General features: G+C 43.9%; 1 protein-coding gene across 5 annotated transcripts in view; it reads right to left on the bottom strand.

Moving 5' to 3' along the window:
• ARID1B (AT-rich interaction domain 1B) overlaps positions 1–22,183 on the bottom strand; it is a 736,193-nt gene that overhangs the window by 36,558 nt on the left and 677,452 nt on the right. For all 5 annotated transcript variants that reach the window (XM_085611434.1, XM_085611437.1, XM_085611436.1 and 2 more), the window contains 2 exons: positions 19,280–19,489; positions 16,171–16,375 (listed from right to left, as the gene is read on the bottom strand). In XM_085611434.1, the coding sequence (XP_085467560.1) occupies positions 16,171–16,375; positions 19,280–19,489 (415 nt within the window). The remainder of the gene's footprint in view (positions 1–16,170; positions 16,376–19,279; positions 19,490–22,183) is intronic.

Below are 22,183 nucleotides of genomic sequence, written 5' to 3'. Positions count from 1 at the left end.
AAATCAGACGCCACGAACTCCAGATACATCCATGATACATGGATTGTAGGGGCGGAACCTCACCATATGTGACTAATTCCCAATTTGCCTTACAGAGAGGAGCTATGAGGGGCATCTCAGATGGTTCATTCCAGGTTCAAGGTTGCAGCGCAGTCATGGTGAAAACTGTAAGCAGTTTTACAAAAGCAGAACAATTCTCCTATTTAAACACTTCTGCCACGGATATATGGTAGTCACCAGAAGGAATGAATCTATTCACCTTGTGCGGTCACGCTTCAACGGGTTTTCCGGTGCGAAAATACACATGCAATACTACCCAAAATGCACCTACAGGAAGCCTAGCAAAGAACTGTGTGTTAACACGAAGAAGCTGTGTATGTTGTTCGTGAAAGGGCCTTGCCATAGGCCTGATTCAGTCCTGTAAACCTTTATATTCTATAGGCTTCACTGGCCTTGGGAAGAGAACACTTGTATACTGGTTATTACCCCCACAGAAGTGCCAACTAATGTTATTACAACATATTATTTATATTTTATTATAGAATTAGCGCATATTATTACCCTATATTGGTGCCAACTGTGCTGGCAATCCCCACTGAACGTGATCTGCCATGCTGTTTTTTGGTTGGTTTCTTTGACAAATATGTTGAAATTTACAGAGCCCAGGCTCCTAACCGGTTATGGATTTTTCATATCACTTATTTATTTTGTGATAGCTTGAAAAGTTTTTTGCAGAAAGACATCTATTGAACACTAAGTGAAAGACTGGAATATACTGCATGTTTGTATAAAATGAGAAAATAACTATGCAGTTGAGAATATAGAACTAAAACAAACTCAGCTTTGTTAAAAATACATTTTGTGTGTAGGAAGAAGAGAATATTGAAGATGTTCTCTGCAAAATGCAGCTAACAATGAGCAGTGATTGGAATTGGAAAGTTTAGGTTTTGTTTACCTTTAAAGAATAGAATGTGAATAGAACAGTAAAAGTGTGCACAGGGGTTTGACACTGTCACTAAAAACACCAATATAGTACAGAAACCCATGAAATATTTCTCAGATTCCACTGATCCCTGTGAAATATATATTGGTATACTGCTGCAATGCACCGAAAAACCAGTATGATTTACACACAGGGTTCCTTTTTTGGGGTCGTTGAATGGTGAGGTGGCACAACAGGACCACCGTAATTATGAAAAGAAACGCTCCTAAAGATTCAAGAAGAGCTGCCATTCTGTCAGAGGGCTGAAAAACTTGTGCATATTTCACTGCAGAAAGCACCCTGGCGCTCTTTGTTGTATTTCGACCAACAATAGCCTTGAAAATTGCTGATCAGGGCTGGACTATGACACATGGAAACCTTATAACAGTCTAAATTTGGCATCATTAGCCATATGGTATAAGAGTGATGTAGATGGTCAACAGTAATACCTCATGTAGTGACGGAGGCACTTCCTGCTGACAGGGGGAGTAGAACATTTAAAAATGTAGGTCAAAGAGCAGAATTAGTACTGTTTTAACACTGAAAAGAACAATTCGCTTTTCAGCCTTTCCGATCGGTTTCCCACAAATGCCCAGTTTTTATCAGAATTATGTAATTAGCAGCATGTTCATTTTTGCATGGTTAGAGTTCCTTACAGGAAAGCAGGAATCTCTCTATGACACTATACATTTTGGAGTATTACCATTTTTTTACAGGACGGTGTCAAAGCCCCATTCAGAGAGCCACAGGTCAAACAGGAGCTAATGGGCCTAACTGTTGGAGTTGAGACCTATTACTCCTGATGTCCCAGACTTTGACCCACTATGGATCCTAAGCAACTGGCCCAGTACCCCCTTCAGCACATGACTCTGTGGTAGCATGGGTCAAGCAGTCCAAGGCTTCTCCTCAGCCCCACAGAGCACATTGGTATTGGCAAGCAGGCAGGTGCTCCAATGGCAGGTGTTCTTGGATTCAGGAACATGGCTTGAAGGGGGTTTACACCCCCCTAAACAATGTATTTTGTTGTAAATAGTTGGGTACAAGAGCTTTCAGCCGTCTATGGTGAAGTGTCTGTTGTATTTCACCTGGGATATTTACATGTCCACACTGACACCCACACATGCCCCTAATAATCCGCCCTTCTCTCTCTTTCCACTACCCCACTCTTCCCATGAGGCACAGGGTCAAGACTGATTTGCATATGGCCAGATCTAAACTGGGGTGGCATGGTGAGCAAAAGAATGACGGATTTAACCCAGATCTCTTGACTGGGGGTGAATGTTTTGATTTGTTCTGCATTCCGTCCATCAATTGTGTGTCTTTTGCTTTCTCGCCCTAAGTGCGCCAGGTATGCCCAGACGTGGGTGCTGGGCTCACTGTGCCACTGGAATCAAGCTATCCTGGCTGAAGAGGGGTGAAACCCCAAAACCGGTCCTAGGATGCCTGTTTCTGGTCCAGGGAGGTCCTGGCTTGGCAGTTCGGGCTGGACTGTTCCCATGAGGCACAGGGTCAAGACTGATTTGCATATGGCCAGGTCTAAACTGGGGTGGCATGGTGAGCAAAAGAATGATGGATTTAACCCAGATCTCTTGACTGGGGGTGAATGTTTTGATTTGTTCTGCATTCCGTCTATCAATTGTGTGTCTTTTGTATTACCATTTTTTTACATGACGGTGTCAGAGCCCCATTCAGAGAGCCACAGGGCAAACAGGAGCTAATGGGCCTAACCGTTGGGGTTGAGGGCTATTACTCCTGATGTTCCAGACTTTGACCTACTATGGATCCTAAGCAACTGGGCCCAGTACCCCCTTCAGCACTTGACTCTGTGGTAGCATGGGTCAAGCAGTCAAAGGCTTCTCCTCAGCCTCGCAGAGCACACTGGTATTGGCAAGCAGGCAGGCGCTGGTGCTCCAATGGCAGGTGTTCTTGGATTCAAGAGCATGGCTAGAAGGGGGGAGGGGGTTTACACCCCCCTAAACAATGTATTTTGTTGTAAATAGTTGAGTACAAGTGCTTTCAGCTGGGTATGGTGAAGTGTCTGTTGGATTTCACCTGAGATATTTACATGCCCACACTGACACCCACACATGCCCCTAATAATCCGCCCCTTCTCTCTCTTTCCTCTACCCCTTAAGTCTTCCTCATGTAGTGCTTCTCATATAATCTGTTATAACAAGATATCCCAGCATAATTGCTAAGAAATGTAACTCCTGGTCCCCCTGCCCCCAATCTTATTCACCATGCTATGCCCCTGCTTGGACTCCCTAGGTAATGTCCCCTCGCCCAGCTGGGAGACCAAGAGACCTTGGCCCCTGGCCCTGGTTCACAGGCAGAAGTCTTGCGGAGCTTCTCCTCGCATGGCCAGTCTAGCAGCTTGACAGTTGAAGATTTTGAGGTCTCGAGTTCCCCTTCTTATAGTCCATTTCCAGGCAGCAAATGTGATTCAGAGTATTTGAAGTTTATGTTGGGGGTCTCCTTCTTTTAGAAGCGCCCTCCCTCTACCCTGCCCTTCCTCCAGAAAGCAGTCTGTCACAGCAGGAGCAACTCTAAGTCTGATTGCCCCACAATACAGGCCATGGGAGTGACTAGAGTTTCCTCCCTGGATGTCATCCACAGTGAAATGTGTATCAAAGGTTTTCCCAGGGCCTCAAGTACTAATCTTTCTGATTCTCTTAGCAGCCCCATCTCCTTCATGGGATGTGCCCTGGTCCCTTCCCAGTGACCTCTCTCTGAATCAAAGAGCACCCTTTGAAGTGCACTGAAGTGGCTCTCCCTTCCTCCAGTGTGCCCCACCCAGCTCACAGGAATGGAGCCATACACAAATCTGTACGGGGTATTCCTCTACCTTGGCTCCTCATGGTCCTCCAGTCAGTCCTGTGTCTCCAAAAGGGCACACAGAGCCTTCCATTCAATGTGCCCTTCACAGGCACACATGCACACAGCACATGCATAAGCATACATGCACTGCGCAGTACTACATCCTTCATGTATTGTATCATTCAAAGGCACAAATACATCCAAAACATGTGGACCACTCACACACACATACAACGCCACACACCAAACCAATGAATCCCAAAGGTGAGTTAAGCACACAGCAGCGGAACTTCAAATGAGTGAGCATGTAGGTCGCAGTACCGTGACCTAGGTAAAAAGGAACTGTTCAATTTTACTGATCACTACATGGAAGAAGCCACCACCACGTTCGTGTTGCTAAACTCCTGGTAAAGGCAGTAGCCTTTCACCACTACGAAGGCAGCACTTTGGACGCCGCCACTCCTAGTCACAAAAACCTGCAATCTGTGAGACAGGCCAATGTTGGCTCACACGCATGATCTGTGTTCACCCATGACAACAAAAATCACCATTAAGGGTCCAGATGTCATTACAGTAGGGACACTACCGGCAAAGGTGCACGTCCATCACCATGTGAGGGACTTATCCGTGCCAACAGACATTAATTAAACTGTATAATGTTTTTTGCCATAGATTACTAGCAGTATACATGATCAAAGCTTTTGGGGAAAGGATAATGATGTGACCAGGTACTAAAAGAATAAAGTACCCTCTGCTGTATGTTAAAGGGATACTGCAAGTCATTTTGCAGTTCGATCCCTTTCTCAAGGAACTCAGTCATGTTTCTCTATACAGTCAACTCCTTGGAGGCTTTCAGTATCCCTATCAGGTACTTCTGGGTGTGTATATATATATATTCACTTAAAAAACCATAGGTTTCACACATGTTATAGTTAGCTGGACATTTCCCTCGTAAAAAACCAATGAAATTCCCCCGTTATAGTTAGTGCAGGCAACTATAACTCACGCGACCGCAATCCTCTGCTGATGACGTCAGATATTACATCACTGTATTTAGACACCTATTTACCCATGTCTTCTTCCATTAATCTTTAGCTATACATATATTACAAATATTTATTTTTCAGAAAGACACATATTTAATCAGTGATGTAATATCTGACGTCATCAGCAGAGGATTGCGGTCGCGTGAGTTATAGTTGCCTGCACTAACTATAACGGGGGAATTTCATTGGTTTTTTACAAGGGAAATGTCCAGCTAACTATAACGTGTGTGAAACCTATGGTTTTTTAAGTGAATTTGTACGTTTTTTTAAATGCTCAGTTATGTATTTATTAATATTTTTTTTTTCAGGTTCTTCACCGTGCGTGCACCGTGCGCGCACCGTGCGCTACGCGCCCCGTGCATGTGCTGTGGCCGCTCTGTGCGCTTCGCGCACCCACAATGCGTTGTGTGTGCCGTGCGCGCACAGTGCGGGCACCCCGCGCTTTTTCGAAAAAAAAGAGATTGTTTTTTTTCATCCTTGGGGGTCCTTCAGTGACCCCCTGACAAAGGCTAGGGGGTCAGGAACTGTCCACCCTGCCCCCTTTTCACATTCTCCACCTTTGTTTTTAACTGCCTCAGACTGCGAGAGACAAAATGGCGGCCGACACTTCCTGATTTCGACCGACTGGAATGTTTACTGTCATGTAACCACCAATCAGAATTACGCTCGCGCACGGCAGCGTGTGCGTACGGTATGCTTACCGTACGCGCACGGTGCGCGCTTATAGATATATATGTACTTTTAACTGAAATATTCTCAGGAACTACTGAACAGATTGACCCCAGATATTCAAAAGGCACATCCCTGACCTGAGGACTACCTCTCTGCCAAATTTCAAGTAATTCTGTTCAGCCGTTCGGGCTGTACCTTGGACTAAAGGTCCCTATGGAAAAATGCATGGGGAAAACGCGTTTTGGGACCCCCCTTTTTTCTCAGCCCCCGCTTGACTAATCACCCCGAGACTTTCAGGGTAGGAGCGAAGCGGAGCGCCCCACCTATTTTGAAAAATTTGCGAGGATTCGTCAACCGGCGCCAAAGTTATTCAAAATAGAATTTTCAGATTTCCTATGGAAACAAGGTCCTAACTATAACTATCTACTGGCGGCCGCCAGTAGATTATTTATATATATATATATATATATATATATATATATACATACACACACACACACACACACATGTATAGATAGTATATTTGCAAAATAATAGAATACACTGGAAGAGAAAACGTCAAGCAGAAGACGGAGTATTCATGAATGTATTTTTTTGCACATGGTCGAAACACAGAAGCTGCCTCGCATGCACCTTATTCTTTTCTGAAATGAGAACAGCTGGGAGTATCAACTGCTATGGATATTTTTTCCCGTTTTATGCCGGAGCACAGGCAGAATCAGAAATGCTCCTCAGTCTTAAAATATTCGCCTGAACTAGCTTGTGATTCACTGCCCACGTCTATTTAGAATACTTTAAAGACTCCGCTAATAGAGACAGAAAAAAAAAATCTTTCTCTGCCAGAATTTCGTGTAAGGAAAAAATGAATGCAACCTCCTGAAGCCCCGTTAATATAATGGTTGACACGCACTCTCAGATATCCCCAGCTTTTGCCAGAAGCTACAAATGTATACTCTAAAGTAAACAAAGAAAAGGTCGTGGAAGGTTAAGTACATTCACATACTTCAGTGTGAACAGCCAGCCACCACGCCGAGAAGATAATTTACACAGCGTGAACTCGGTGCCCCGGTGCTGGCTGGGCGAGAGAGAGAGAGAGAAGGAACGCGCGCGCGCGCGCGCCCCCATACGTCACCACACGGAGGTCAAACAGAGGCTGCCTTTGTTTACAGCCCAGACACACTCAAACCCCCCTTCACTTTTTTTTCACCTTCTACTGGGGATTCCCCTTCTGGCTGCCTGACAAGTTCAGTGACATCACCTGTCAGCTAATAATAGAAATGCAGTCAGCCACCTGCCAGGGAGGATAGATGGGCTTGCAGACTAGCTCGTCTGAATGACTGGTCTTTTTTTCTCCCTCTCTAGACAGCACCCCCCACCCCTCCTACCCTCCATATGTTTGTGGTGCCAGGGAAACATAATAGGGCGGGAGCAGAAGAGAAGGCCGTGGACGCCGCTGGGTTTCCTACTTTGGCAGAGAACACTAAATTAGGGACCAGTGAATTGATAAAAGACTTCAAAACACGGCAGTCCTGCACTGAAAGAGTCCTGCAGGTATACTGACAAAACAACTAATAATCTGCCACTGCAAACGTACAACAGAATACACATCCAAATGCAACAAAGCATGCATCTCCAACGGCTATTTGCAGACTGTACCAAAAACTAGGAATCTACTGATGTATCTTATCAAATAAACCACTCTGACATTGTAATGCATTATTATAGTACTTGTATAGCGCTTAGTACCCCGTGTGTGTGGTGCTGAAGCACTTCCCAAAAAAGGTAGCACGCAACACCGTATGGGTGTGTGGTTGGATGAGTGCTGTCTTTGCTTTGGACATATGTGGGAAATATTTCGATGATATGGGTGATCACCATCAAGGTGTGGTTATGTAATGGGTCACAGCTATTAGTGGTGTAATGCATGAGGAAGTGTGAGACAGATGTACATTTTTCAAATATCTGTTAAGATGGCAACTCTAATAAACTCTGCAGGTCACTTTAATGTTAGTAGTTTATGTTCTGAATCCAATGTCTTATGCTTGCCGCAGCAGGAGGTCACCCACTCTGTGATCTTATAGATCTGCATGAAGTAACAGGCATCAACAGAGAGCGTGGAAAGGGGGGGGGGGTGCTAAGGGTCAGATGTACGCCGGGAAACACTGTGCTACAGTTCTCTTTTATATGACTGCCATTATGAGACGTCAACTGAAGAGATTTGCCAAGATGAACTGTTATCGCCACCTTTTTTTGTCATTATAGGATGACAATGCTCAGAATATGTGGGTATTCTGTACCTGCATGGCAGACTCTGTTAGAGTTCTCCTTTAGCAGCAATTTGTGGCACATCTCTTTGATCTTAGCAGGCCTGTCTAGTTAGTATTGAGTGGTTATTGAAGTGTGCTGGTATAGCCTGCATCTGTGCCACCCAGTTGCCAGCAACGTTCCACTGGTACTTTAATGCATGATATGCCTATACCATAGACAATGAGGGATCATGTAATAAATTGGTATATGATATGGTGACATGGATTATATTAAATGGATATTGGGGAGGACCATCATTACTTCTAGATTCCATCTTGTGGTTAGAAGTAGAAGGTGGAGTAGAGATAGCTTAAGCTTACTATGTCTGTAAAGTCTGGTGGGGTGAAGGAAGATATGGTTAACATCCCATATGTCATTAGGCAGGTTGCAGGTCTTCGGGCGCAGAGCAGAGTACTTCTAGTGTTGATTGAAAAGGCGTAGTCCTTTTATTCCATGTTTATTTTGAGGTCATTGTGAGGTTATGTTGGGTGGAGTTCCCAGATTTGGGATGAATGCAGGTGTCTGTCCTCTAGGCACGGGGAGAAGGGCCGTACTGCTCTATAGCACTTTACTGTGCTTATATCGATAGAAAGATTATTGTTCTGAGGTCTATCGTAGGGACAGCTGTTGATGTAACCAACTTGGGTACAAATAGGTTTTTACCTCTCTCCCCTGAATCTTTAATACGCCTGCAAGCTATGAATTTTGGCAGGAAATGAACTACAGAGCCAGCAGTCTAGTACTGAGAAAATGAAGCCTCCCACTGAATTTTTATTGTATGGCTATATGATAATCTGCGGTGCTGGCCTGGAGTGCTGTATTCTACTTTATGTTGTATTGTTTAAATGTAATAGGCAGTATAGTGATCTTTTTCCCTGAGAGGCTCTGTAGAGGGCTCAAAGTGCTCTGGACACTGAATATCTAGCTACAGTTAGCCAGTGAAATGATTGCAAGATTGGTGTTGTTTTCTATGGGGGGAAGGCAGAGAAAGGGTGTTGCTGCAGCATTTTGGATTAATTGAATTTTGAGTATTACAAAGTGAGGAGTGCCAAGTCATAGCCTATTTGCATTCTTGAGCTTGGAGATCACAAGAGTGAGGACCAAGGTTTGGGAGGATGGGTCACAGCACTTGCATCGTGAACTCAATAGTAAGTGGTATGAGGGACAGATCTGAGTCCATGGTTACACCTAGAGTTCTCACTGCTCTTGACATAGCTGATGAGGCATCAAGTTCCTGGGTCCATACGTCTATATGTTTGTCGCATTGTCCACAGGTCAGGGTCTCTTTCTGTAAGGTGTTGAGCTTTAGGTGGTCAAGTCTCGACATGTAGAGGTCTTCTGGCCCATCCATTTTTAGAATCAGTTGTGTATCATCTGCATAGCTGTAACATGTAAGGCTGAATGAGCTGATCAGGTCCAATAATGGGTTCAAACAGAGGGGATGAGTGGCTCCTTTGGGATACCACAATGGTGGGTATGAGGGGAGGATTCAAAGGTGATATGAAAACCAGACACGGTCTGTCTTTGAGGTATGAGGCAATCCATTTAAGAGTACTGTACAGTGTCAAATGCTGCTGATGTTTCCATAAGCCATAACGCAGACACTCCATTCTTGTCCAGAGGGTGGTTTAGGCCATTCTATGTGGATACAAGGGCTGAGACCCTGCCTCTGGCTGGACTGAGTCCAGATTGCTTATCCGATTATCAAACTATTTTCCTCAGTAAAAATGGAGAGTTGAGTAAAAACAACTCTTTCGAATAGTTTACTTACAAACAGGGGGTAGGAGATTACCTGTAGTATGCTGTGCTGGATGGGTCAGGATTTTCTCTTCTTGAGAAGCAGTCTAATGTATAAGGTTGCTAACTCAGTTGTGAAAAAACCTAGAGCTAAGGATTTTTAAAATAAGTTTCTAGCTACTCCCCCCTGTCCCAGTTCTGCAGACCATATAATTGAAGAGTTTTCTAGAGAGGGCATTGAAGTTGACAATAGATGGGATATTGGTATTGTCCATCATTACAGTGGTGCTATCATGTGAAGGAATGCTAGCTGCTTTGTTCTTAAGGTTTGAGATGAGTTCTATGGGGATTTTATTTCAGAAGACTTGTCATTGTGGGGTCTCTGCTTTTGGCATTCTGCTAGAATCTTGTACCGTTCATTTGGTGGCCATTCAACTTTAATTAGGCCTGAGGAGCACTGTGATTGTTGTGGTTCTGTTGGCCTCTGCTATAGTGGTGCAGTACGAGTCTGTCATTTCCATCCCTTTTTTCCTCCACTTGTGTTGTAAGATGTGGGTTTGTTTTGAATGATCTTTAGCAGTATCTCGTTGTCTAGTACAGCAGACCTCCAGTTGTAGAAGGTGCACAAGTCATACAATGGCATATTGAATAATGTTCTTTCGAGGTGGGAGTCAATTATTGGGGAGTTCAATTTTTTTCCATTGTCTATTTGTGGATTTATTTTTTATGATAGTTGTGGTCTTAGAGAGGTTGATAAAGATTGCTATGTTGATACTAAAAGTAATAATGTGGTCAAATTTCAGATAACAGACGAAGCCTGCCCTTTAGGGATTAAAAGGATCCCCTCTGTGTAACTGTAGGAGTGGGATGAGCCCAATACAATTTATTGATAGTTGAAGGTTTCAAGACTAGATATGCTGTCAGAAGTTGCCAAATCCTTCTTCTGTTGTAGTGACCTCCAATGTAGAGGTTGAGGTGAATTAGTAGAATCTTGGTCACTGCGTCTAGTGATGGATCATTAAACAGTATGTTCCTGAGAAGTGGCTTACAGTGAAATTTGGAGGGATGCAATATCTTTCCAGAAAGGATTTAGCGTTACTAATGTTGAAGCCTTGGATGTGAGACATCTGTAAAGATTTCTTGGGGTTGACTGCTAGGCCACCTTCAATCTTACTGATGCAATTTTTGTTACTAAAGCTATATTATGGTGACATGACTTCATGCCATGCGGATGGCAAATTAAAGTGAAATCTGATGCTAATCCTGATCGTATGTCAAATATGTTGTGACAATTCTTGTTTGTGGCTGTTGCGTAGAAGCGTAGGCAGTATAGCTTTCAGTCATGTCGCAATGATTCATCGAAGACGCCGGACCTGGTGTAAAAGGGGCGGAGGTAGGAGTCAAGAGGATGGGCTACTCAGGCTGTAGACTAAGGAGGGTTTGGCGAGCGGGTTTGTGAGTTAAGGAACCCTGGCATTAGAGTGGTGGATATGGTAGCAGAGGCCGTTTGTGGTATGTGGCTGTGTTGCAGCTGCAGGGTTACATAGGTGTTTGGATGGGGTGCAGGTGGAAGGGAAGAAGGAGTGACGTGGGAATTTAATAATGATGTGCTCGTACCACACCCTCCTTCAACCTCTTCCTGGCAAGCGATGTTGATGGCTTCGGTTTTGAGCAGAGTGCTCTTCCTATGGGTGGGTTATCCAGAGCCCAGTAACAGCTGTCCTCAATCGGTGGATGTACATAAGGTTTGTACCCAAGAGTGCTAGTCCCCTACAGCCAGTAACAGCCGTCACCTGCTGTAGTGAATGGTTGTTTATCTGAGGGTTTGGAAGAGGAGTGGAGGAATTCCTGGCCCCAAGAGGCAGCACCTGTAACCTGTTGTCATTTATGAATATGCCCTAAATGTTTAAGTAGGAGGGGAAATCCTAGCGGTGCAGTTACCTAACCAAAGAAGACCTAACCTAGCAGTCAGGTGAGATATTCCAGGGGGAGCTCTAGTAGTCGGGTACGTTAGCGTCATATCGGGAATACACCGTTTTGTATTACATTAATGAAAAGCGCACAACATAAACTTTGGAATTTACATTAAGTTCCAGTCTCCCTCTTCAGCCTAGTTCGAAGGACACACTGAATACAATGGACTCTCACCAGCGGCGGTGGGTTAACTGAAGGGCCGGAGCGCTGCCCTCCTAATATCCTGCCTCATATTTCTTTTCTTTTACTGCAGTCACTTGGACACTGGTTTGTTTATGTCTGTCTGAACCTTGTTCATCCTGAGCGTCAGACAGTTGGGCAAATTTGAAAGACACATGCGCTAGTGCGCTTGTACCAGGTGTCACATATTTTGCAGGGCTTGTGTGTTTTCAGCCCTGCCCCACTGTGGTCCCAACCAGTGTAGAGCCACACTTCTACATGACATACAGAAGCATTTAATGAGGCAGTAAAGAAACACCTTTTTGGCCTCATAACAGAGAGGTGTGGGATTGGGCAAGCATCAAAGATCCCACAAGACCCGGTCACAAACTGTGAGGGGCGTGGGCTTCAAACCTTGCCCCCACTGGTGTGGGGGAAAAATGAGGAGTGTAGGTGATAAGAGAGCAGGGAAGTGAAGAAGAGGTCAATCCCAGCTTATGTAAAATGCTGACTTCTCAGTAACACGTTGCTGCTAAGCGAATCATATGGGAATAGAATATATTCCGAATATACTGGTTGCGCATGTGAGGAGGGGAAGGTGAGCCAAGCACATATGTAGACAAGTTTGCCCAGGATAAGGTTGAATTTGGGTTCAGAGAAGGTAGACACAGACCCTGTGCAGTAGTGGAAACAAGAGCTCCCACGTTTTAAATGTCCGCACATGTACACGTCATCCAGACCATGGTTTTCTTTGCATTCTGGGACTTGTAGTCCTAATTTTTCAATAAAAAACTGCATAACTATGAATCCCAGAAGGCAAAAAAAAAAATGTGGTTTGGCTGAGCTACTCGTGTATGGAAATGGAAACTTGAGAGCTCCTGGGGGTTGCGTGGAAGTGCTCAGAATTCTACAAGTAATACTGATACCTGGTCTTTCAAGGCATTAATATGTGCTACGCCTTGGAAGGTTTAAGTCTGACTCCTCCTCCGCATCAAGCAGGGATGTCCCAGGCCAGGCCATGTGTGTCGGGGAACCAGAGACACACAAGTGCAGGCAGGATCCAGTTGAGTCCTTTGTGCAGCAGACACCAGGAACAGACAACCGACGTGTCAGGGAACACCAAGAACAGACAGACCACGTGTCCGGGAGCACCGGGGACAGCCCTCCCGCAGACGTTATCTCTTGAAAAGCACCTTTGTCAAAAAAAAGCATCTCTCGCTCGATGTGTAGGAAGCAGGCCAGAATTCTATATTACTTTGCATGGGGCTGTTTATTTTCTTATGTTTAACACCATCAATCTGAGCACACGCACCCACAGCGACCACCTGCAAGCACGGATAGGAACTAACAGTTGCCACGAGCAGAAAAAAGGGTATCCTCTTTGTTACAACAAAATTATATAGCGACATAAAAAACGGAAGTCAGCAAGACACAGCGACTAAGCACTGAACGCAAATTGTTCTTGCATGGCCAACTTCCCCTTGCGGTCAAAATGCTATTTGTTAAGCTTTTTGGTTACACTTTTCTAGAATATGTATTATGTTGCACACACAGATGCACTTTTTTTCGTGGCCAATAGTGTTTCAACTTTTCGGGGCTCAAGTAGTTCTAGTTATGTGTTGCACTCCTGGGAGAGGCATCTCAGTTTCCTGAGGCCAGGCATTGGGAAAGAGGTTAATGGAAGTCACCCTAGCATACTAAGGCACCATATGTTGTTACCTAGGGACATCTCAAGACAGTCTGTGGTATAACACAAACTGCCTCCAAAGGAGACCCAAGAGCTATGAAGCAAGCCTGTACTCTGACCTGAACATTCTAGGACAAGACCTACTTCAACCTACTGCTACCAGCCTTGCGGACATACAACAGGTCTTTAAACTCAAATCGGGTGACTTGCATCAAGTTACCTGGATGTTGCTTACATGTACACCGAGGCACCCAAACCATTGTGGATGGGGATCAGGAAATTAGTATTTCAGACTATGAGCCACAGATGTTTGGGTTTTAAGCATTAGTGCCCAAGTTTTGGGTGCGGAACATGCGAGTGCTGAACGTTAGAGTTGTTCCTGTAAACGCAGGATATTTCCACAGGAGGAGTTGGTGGTGCAAGCCAACTTCAACACAGTGGATTAAAAGATACTCAAATTCAAAATGTCAGACATCACTGGCGCCACACGCTCTCGAGTCAACCGACGCTGGTCTATTTCAGGAAGCACCAGTACTTTCACCAAAACCCCTTTCCTTGTCTGCCCCCCCCACCCCGAGGTTCCATTCTTGATCTTCTTTTCCTCTCACCACATACCAGCTTGATAGGAAAGACCTCCTTGTGTTTTAACATCTTTGCGCGGAAGAGGCACACTTCTTTACTCCCTCTTTCACCCTCCCTTCCGGTTCAGATCCACAAAAACTGATTGTCTTTCCACATAGACCTGCACTGACCATGCTCAACGTGGATTTACATTTCATCCTGTGCCGCTCTGAAAGTCATTTTCTGCCCAGTTTATTCCGCCTGACATGGCCATTCTTGCAGCTCTGCCCATACCCTGAAGTACACCTCGCAGCACTGAGGCTACCTTCATTCATCACCACTGGAAACACAACAGGCTCCATTAATCTCTTAACCAGGAGCAACATCTTCCCTTGTTGCGCTGTGATCAATGCCCAAATCAGCAAACTCAATGACTGCAGAAGTCTATTAGTAGGTATTTATTTATACTCTTTCCAACCCCTGAAAAACTCCTTAGTTTTATCACCCCATTCTTTTTAACATCACTTAATCTGCTCCTTCCTACATGTGCTACCACTAGGGAGGTTGGTTTGATACCCCAAGGATACTGCGTTTCACTTCCTGTCTCTAGTCTTCAAGTATACAGGTAGCTCTCGAACATGCCTCCGACTGCTCCTTTTCACATTCGCTGTACTCCGAAGTCCTCCGTTGTATTAATACCTCTGATCATCCACGTTTGTGTGCCACATCCTATCAAATCACTTTACTGGAATGGCTCACACTTAATTACCTAATGTCCAGCACCTTCTGCCTTAAAAACCAGGACGCAGAAGCTATACTCCTGCAGATGAAGGGTTCCTAGTCTACACTTCTCCTTACCCCAGAAACTGAAGCACTAAAGAGCTCACCCAAACACTTCACTTTGTATTCTTGCGCCAATGTTTGGCTGCTATGTAACGCGGTCTTGTTCTCCATTAAAAATTACTTTGTGCAATTCCGTCACTTCTTTAGTCATCAGTCTCTCACTCAACGACCTTTCATTATGTCATTTGGTTTTGTGTTGCCAGTGTTAATCTTTTAATCTCAGGCACTGTGTTTTTAAAAATGACTAAGTGATGGGAGGGAGAAGAGAAAGAAAATCAGCCAGTGTCATTCAAACCTACTCACCCAACAAACAGAAATACTAATCAAAAAGGACAAAGTACAGGTCCCTTCTGCCACAGAAAAATGAATTGCTACACAACAGGTATGCCACTATTTCTACTCTATCAGCCAGATCCTTCCACAAACACATCAATGACTGCTGCACTGCATTTTCCACGTTAATATAGCAATATTGTTCCGCGCACATTCATGAATATGACTAATATAAACCAGATCTGTAATCTTCCTCTGGTTCCCATTTTGGCAATCTTTGCCTGCGACAAAGAGTTTTTCTGCTCAATCACGAAACATTTCAAGAGCGCACTTGCAAGCAATATTTTGAAAATGCATGTGTCAACACAAGCCGACAAGCTCCTGGAGTTCAAAATGAAATTGGGTGAACTCCGAATTGGAAAGTACTATGATCAATCAATCAATCAAGCATTTGTAGAGCGCACTAATGATGAAATATGTTTGCACTTATTCCCTCACAGACATTTGGAGGTGTGAACCCTTGACATGTGACTGAAAAAATAGCTAACCATTGGCTATCTCAACAAGTATAAAGGCAAATCTCTGGAGTTCAGGATACGAGAAATTTAAAAATTCCTTAAGTAAAGATCTACCAGGATTGTTATTGAGGGACTAACAGTTAATTGTTGATAACATAATTCTGTCAAATTATTTGGTCAATACAGTAAAGGTTTTGATCTCAGGGACTGAGGGGAAGCCCAGCTCCTATTAATGCTCGACTACTAATTATTAAAAACTAGCTTTCAGTTGAATGAACCCTACAATTTGCTGCTCATTCTCGGTTTGTTCCTTGCAACACCTAAGGGCCCTTGTTGGTGAGAATCGATCACGGGCAAGTTTGATCTTTCTTGGGATGAATCTGTTTCTAATAAGTTGTTTCGTCCTCCAGTGGTGTAACAAAATGTAAGGGGGGGCCCCCTGCAAAGTACCTGGAAGGTGCCGCCCACGCTCCGGACCCAGTCTGGAGCTCTCAGAGGCCCCCTGGAGCTTGGGGGCCCCCACACCCCGGGGCTATTGTTGCGCCACTGCCTTCCTCACAGTCTTACAGTGTGCAATATCGTTTCTTCACTTACCAGGTGAGGGAGGCTGGATTTTGGCCTGCTTCTTGGACTCCGCAGTGGCGAAAACCTCTGGAGGAGGCTCCTCTCCGCGTTCAATCTTGCACTCGAACGCGAACAGGTACTGGATGTACTGCTTCTTCAGGGAACTGGCGGCGCTGCTTGAGGTACCCACATTCAAGTTGGTCGACAGTTCGCGCCACTTCTTGCTTTTATTGACCTAATAATGAAAATGGCACCATCAGCGCTGTGCGGCGAAGCAGCTCGCTCAGCCAGTCAGGGAAGAAAGAAGGAAAACACTTACAGACCTGCTGCACTTTCCTTCATTTTATTTACCTCTTTTAACTAACGCTTATTACTCGCACACAGCAAATGCAGAGACAGCATTTACAGTTACAAAGCCATTACAGAAGCCGCTGATCACAACAGAACAGGCCCGCCTGCTCAAGTCCTCGGCACACTGCATCTCCCAGCGCCTCGCATCCCTTCCAGGGGCTTGGGCTGCTCGACACTTACAGCAGCAATTCATCACCAGCAACTAACGCAGACACTCGCACACCCCTGCTCTAATTAAAACCCTATCTTCTAGAAACTCATTTAAAAAGCAATAACAATAATAACAACTGTGTTATTCTGCAGCTCGCTGGAATGGTTGTAGGGCAGAGATGAGGGAGAAAAAAAACACTTCCAAAGTATCCGGTGGATGCCAGGCAATGGAGTCCCTCGGCCCTAGTTTGGGGGCTCACTGTGGTGGCGCGTTCCAAGCGCCCGATTAGAGGCAGTTAAAAGCTGGCACAGCTGTGATTGCCACAGAGCTCGACTGGCCAACTAACATGTTCAACAGTTTCTACATCAGCTGCCTTGCGATATTAGCTTTAAAGGACACACGTTCACAAGAAACAGATACCTCCTCAAAGTGGAACACATGGACATCAGATGTAGTCTTCGTGACCAGTCACCCCCTCTTCTCCTCAACTGATCTCTGCCTGGAAACGAGGCCTCCTTCTCAAGCATGGATTAACACTTCCGTCTGAGGTGACAAACCCGGATAGCGAGATCTGTCCACAGACTGCTTCGGTTTTAACTCCTTGGACAATACGTGAGGAGAGGGAATACAAATACTGGTTCGTGGCTGGGGCTACTGGGCAGGGATGCCTTAATCATCCCAAAAAAACTGCACGTCAATACATGCATGCATCCTTTCATGTGTTTCAATTTCCCTCATCTTAAGAAGATAAGTGGAGAAACCCGTTTAGTCACCATTTGTTATTGTGTCCAATGTGGCTAAAGGTAGCAAGTGACCGGTCACTGCATGTCTTCAGCTGTGGTGCACAGCTCAGTGTAAGGCAGGTCAACACCGCTGACACTTGGTGTGACTTTAATCTGTGTTGTGTTCCAATGACTGAACCTGTACTGAATTCGGGGCTTCCTCTATACTATATGTTTTATTGGCCCCCTTCAACTGACGCGCTTTTGACGTCATCAAAAAAACAAATTCTGCTAAACAGAGGTAGTGAATCACCAATCATTTTCTATTTCCTTGTTTCTCTAACCAGCGTTTACCACTTAGTTTCAATTAATTTCTCTTTCTTCTAGGTACATCTGTTCAATTATAGATTTAAAATATATATATTTAAGACACGATACAAATTAACTATTACAGAAGCATATCAACTGTCTCGTCAGTTTAAATACTGACAAAGGGTGGTTAACTTTTAGTAACTGCAACTTACAGCTCCTGACCAGAGGATCGGTACAACCATGGGGCGAGACAAGACTTCTTCAAGAAGCCAATGGTGCACCCCCTACTGGCGGTACCATAGTTCTACAAAATAACGGGAACATGGCCCTTTTCGCTGAATAGCTCTCCAGCAAGCTCCCAGTGCTGAAAATACTCCCTTTTCTTCAAAGCTCAACAAGTCACCCAAAAAATGCAAACAACATAAAAAAGTCTGAACGCACAACAGCATTGTTACTAATTGTTTGGCTCGGGTTAAAGAAATGAACTATTTTTTTACACTCCTACAGCAGTTTGTATGATTGGGAGGTAAACCGCGAAAAGGTGTATTTCTTCACACGACTTAAAAGAGCAAATCTGGACAGTGGGGTCCACAATACAAACTATTTTGAAGATAGCTATAACAGTTGTTTTCTTCTTACTCGCCTGAGCTAACCTCTACGAATATTTCTTTCTCAGAGCATTTGTGTTAAATATTTCTACTGTAAGGAATTATTAATGGCTGGAAATTGACAAAGATGGAACACTTAAGGAGAAAGATGTTCTGTAGACTATCTAAACGAACACAAAACTTTTAACTCGTAGTGATATCTCATTTGATGCAAAATGTTCCATGAAAAGTAGTTTTACAATACTTAATTTGTGTCCCAGCATTTTCGGGGACAATAGAGGACATGCCACATTTGTACAGTTCAGCATTACAATGAACAATACAGCCCATGGTGAACTATCATGCCTGTAATCGAATGTTCTGGAAAACAACAGTACCAATTCCTACCAAAAAAGGTCCCCGGTATGATGGCATGCCTGTGATAGTTTTTAGTCATGCCACTTTTAAGATACAGGCGATTAAAGTTGTAATACCTTGCTATTCAAGCAATACACTTTGGGGGTAGGGGGGGTAGGGGGGGGGGGGGGGATTTACTAAGATTTTACGCTATGTTTGTGTCACAAAGGTGGCGTAATTCGGCACAAAATCTATTTCTTCTGCTTTACTTTCCAGAGTAATGAGGCTGCTGCACTGCACTGCTCTGCATGACAAAGTGGTAAATCTGCCCCTATTGGTCTTCATCCATAAATTTTAGATGGTTCAACCAAGCTGAACAAAGCAATGAGATATTCTCAGAAGACTGCAGAAAACTGGTAGATTAAATTAGGTAGTCTGGTCATTTAGTAGATGAATTTTAGGCAGCATTTCTTTTAAACAGTAGCATAAATGAACTAATAACTACCAACAAAAATGTAGATATTACCTGAACAGCATTTTGTTTTGTAACACAAGTTATGATTAGTGCTGGGGACTGAGATTGCAACTGAACAGGTTCAGAGGTTCTAGGATATGAGAAGAGACCGTCTATGTCACATACAACTTCTAGTGAACCTTACCTGAGCCAGACCACCGATTTCCTTCACACAGAAGTAGAGCCTGACCAAGTCCAGTGGCTTTTTGCCCACAGCAGGCAGCATGGCAACAGGCGTCCCCCTCTCCTCCATGAAGGTCAAGTAGCGGTCCACCCATATCTTGCGCTCCATCTCATTGCCCATCTCGTACAGCTTTGTGATCTTCTCTCCAGTGGTGGTAGATGAGTTGGCTTTCTAAAATTGTAAAGGTGGATGAAGAGGAGCATGATTGGGCAATGTTTCCGAAATATGGAAGCACAAATTTAGATGCACTGTTGCTGGTGGTAGACTTTTGAAAGAAACGTAGGCGACAAGTGTATCATATACAGAACACACGTTGTACCTTTTTATCTCAATATTTTGATACGTCTTGATGTACCCAATAGGCACTCTTTGATGTGGCCTTGCTACATCACTATTTTCTCTAAGAATATTCAACGCTATGGGTCAAACTATGAGACATACAGTATAACGATAAAATATCCTGTACCAAAATATTTCTACATATACATTAGCTGGGATCACCTTAAAAGAAAGCATATGCCACATTGTTGCAAATACAGAGCAAAATGTTGCGTAACAAATACGTGCCAACAAAAGTAACAGCGCAGTTGAAATACGTTTAAATGTGTCTGTCCAACTTGTTAAAAGTCACTGGAGAAAAGAAAGAAAAAAACTCTGCCTGTAAGCCTTTGTGAAAGATTATAGGCTATATAGAATTCATTAATTTGTCAAGTCTCTCTTACCTCCCTTAAGCAAAATGAATCCCATTTTCAGTCTGTAATTTGGCAATTTTCTCCGATTTAAGATATGCATCTTTCAAGTGTGCCTTCTCTAGCTCAGCTCATCAGATTGCCTGATATAGCAACTTTCCCCACGTCATACATATTTTCACAATTTGTAAGAATTTTTAAAACGTAGAATTATTTATACTGAACAAAAATACTATTAAGGATTTATATAAATCATTCTAACAACGTCAGTAAAGGACAAAAGGAAAGTTCAAGCGCCATGTGATTGTGATAATAACTAATATCATGACGTCCTCAAGAAAACTGAACACGGTTGCGACACACAGACCCACCCTGGTTTATTCCCCACCAGCCTTCTCGCCTGAGCAGGGAACTACATTTTTTATTGGGAATGTACACTCTAACATTACCCTCTGAAGTATATACAGAGAAGATACAACGCAATGTATCCGTGGGAACTGAATTATAACAGAATCCAAGCAACGAGGACAGCCAGTTCTTATGGAGGACCAGAAGGTCCCAGAGCTTTCATTCTTTAGTTTCTCTTATTTCCAACATTGCTGTCAGTCTGCAGAGTAGCGACCCGCACTGCAAGGAGGAAATGGGTAGATAAACTCGGGTGGTTGTTGTGGATTTAGGGGCTGTCAGAAGGACAAGAATACAATATAAACTACAGGAAAATAAGGGCTGACGGACTGGGCATGTTGATCACACACTTTACCACTGCAGACTGTTCCCAATTGCTCACACTCCCTCTACTCTTTTTTTACCAGTACTGTACAATGAATAAACCAGCATACAATCTTGCCATCGTTTCTTTTGTAGTAATCTTTATGGTAGGATATATTAACTCCCACAGAAATCTCCTGTGCCGGCCAGCCAGATATGCACACTTTGAAAGCTCTAACCTAGCTGTCTTGGGCAGCTGGGTTAGAGCAAGTGTCCTCGGTAGCGGCAAAAGAGGCTGCTCTCTCCAATCCTGGTGCTTCTCTCATGCTGGTGAGAGCAGCATCAGGATTGGTTAAGGCATTTGGCTGGGGCCCGTGTCGGACTGCAGCAGCAGGCGGAGGACATGCAGTGAGGCGGAGGCCATGTTTAAGTGAAGTGTTTTTTATTTTTACCCACAACCCATTTGCCCGCCCCACTGCTCCCCATCGATGCCAGTCACGACTGGTTAGAGGTGTTACAGTGCTACCCATCTCAAAACATAGCAGAAGGCTCCTTTCCTAAACTGTGGACTTCATGTAGTGTCTACAAGCTACACAATACCGTGTGGCTCTATATTTTCGTGTCTGAGTGCAGGATTCTCCAGGTCTTATTGATTGTGTAATTGTGTCCCAGTGTATAAACATCACTGACTTAGTGTACATTTCTGGATTTCTCAGTCTATATCTCCATTTCTTGGTTACCAAGATGTTGGTTTCTGATTCCGTATACTGATTTGTTGGAGGTATTAATGTGTGCTTATCCCCAACTACAATGCTAGTGTTTTCCGGTCCCAACGTAGGTGTTTGCGTTCCCACTGGTCGTACGATGCCTGAACATGTGTCAGTGCATTCCCTTGCTTGGGTCATTTTGTTTCGTGTCATTATAATTACTATTCTATTGTCAGTGAGTTGCCTACTCTGATAGCCAGTCTGTTCCATAACTCCGGCTTAGTTAATTCTCAGGCCCGGTGTTGTTTTTAATAGAAAAGTGAGCAGTGGTACTATGTGTACAATGCACAATTATGTTGTATCCTTCACAAAAAATAATTATAAGTCTAGAAACAGTGGTGCCAATCCAATGCTTCCCATAGATGTCACTGCAGTAACAACAATCTTGGAACAGTCTCTTTGGAGTTTCATTTTATTTCTTCACACTTTTCCAGTATCCACTTTTAAATTCTTAAAGTAACATTGTTCACAGCCCAAACCAACAAACGTTCCATCTGCCAAACGAAACATAGCTCTATCAAGCTGTAGGCTGTAGTGTGAACACTCCAAAAATGAGTCCACAGACAGCCACGATCAATGTTAGCCAAAGTTGTTTTTTTGTAACAGCATGGGGCTCTTTTAGTACAAGTTCCCAAAGCTGTACCTTATGAACTCACTATTCAAAGTTCATTGACCTTCTATAATTTAGTGTGGGAAAATAT

Source organism: Triturus cristatus, chromosome 6, assembly GCF_964204655.1.
Source record: "Triturus cristatus chromosome 6, aTriCri1.1, whole genome shotgun sequence".
Classification (NCBI taxonomy): domain Eukaryota; kingdom Metazoa; phylum Chordata; class Amphibia; order Caudata; family Salamandridae; genus Triturus; species Triturus cristatus.
This window is presented reverse-complemented; position numbering and strand designations above follow the sequence as displayed.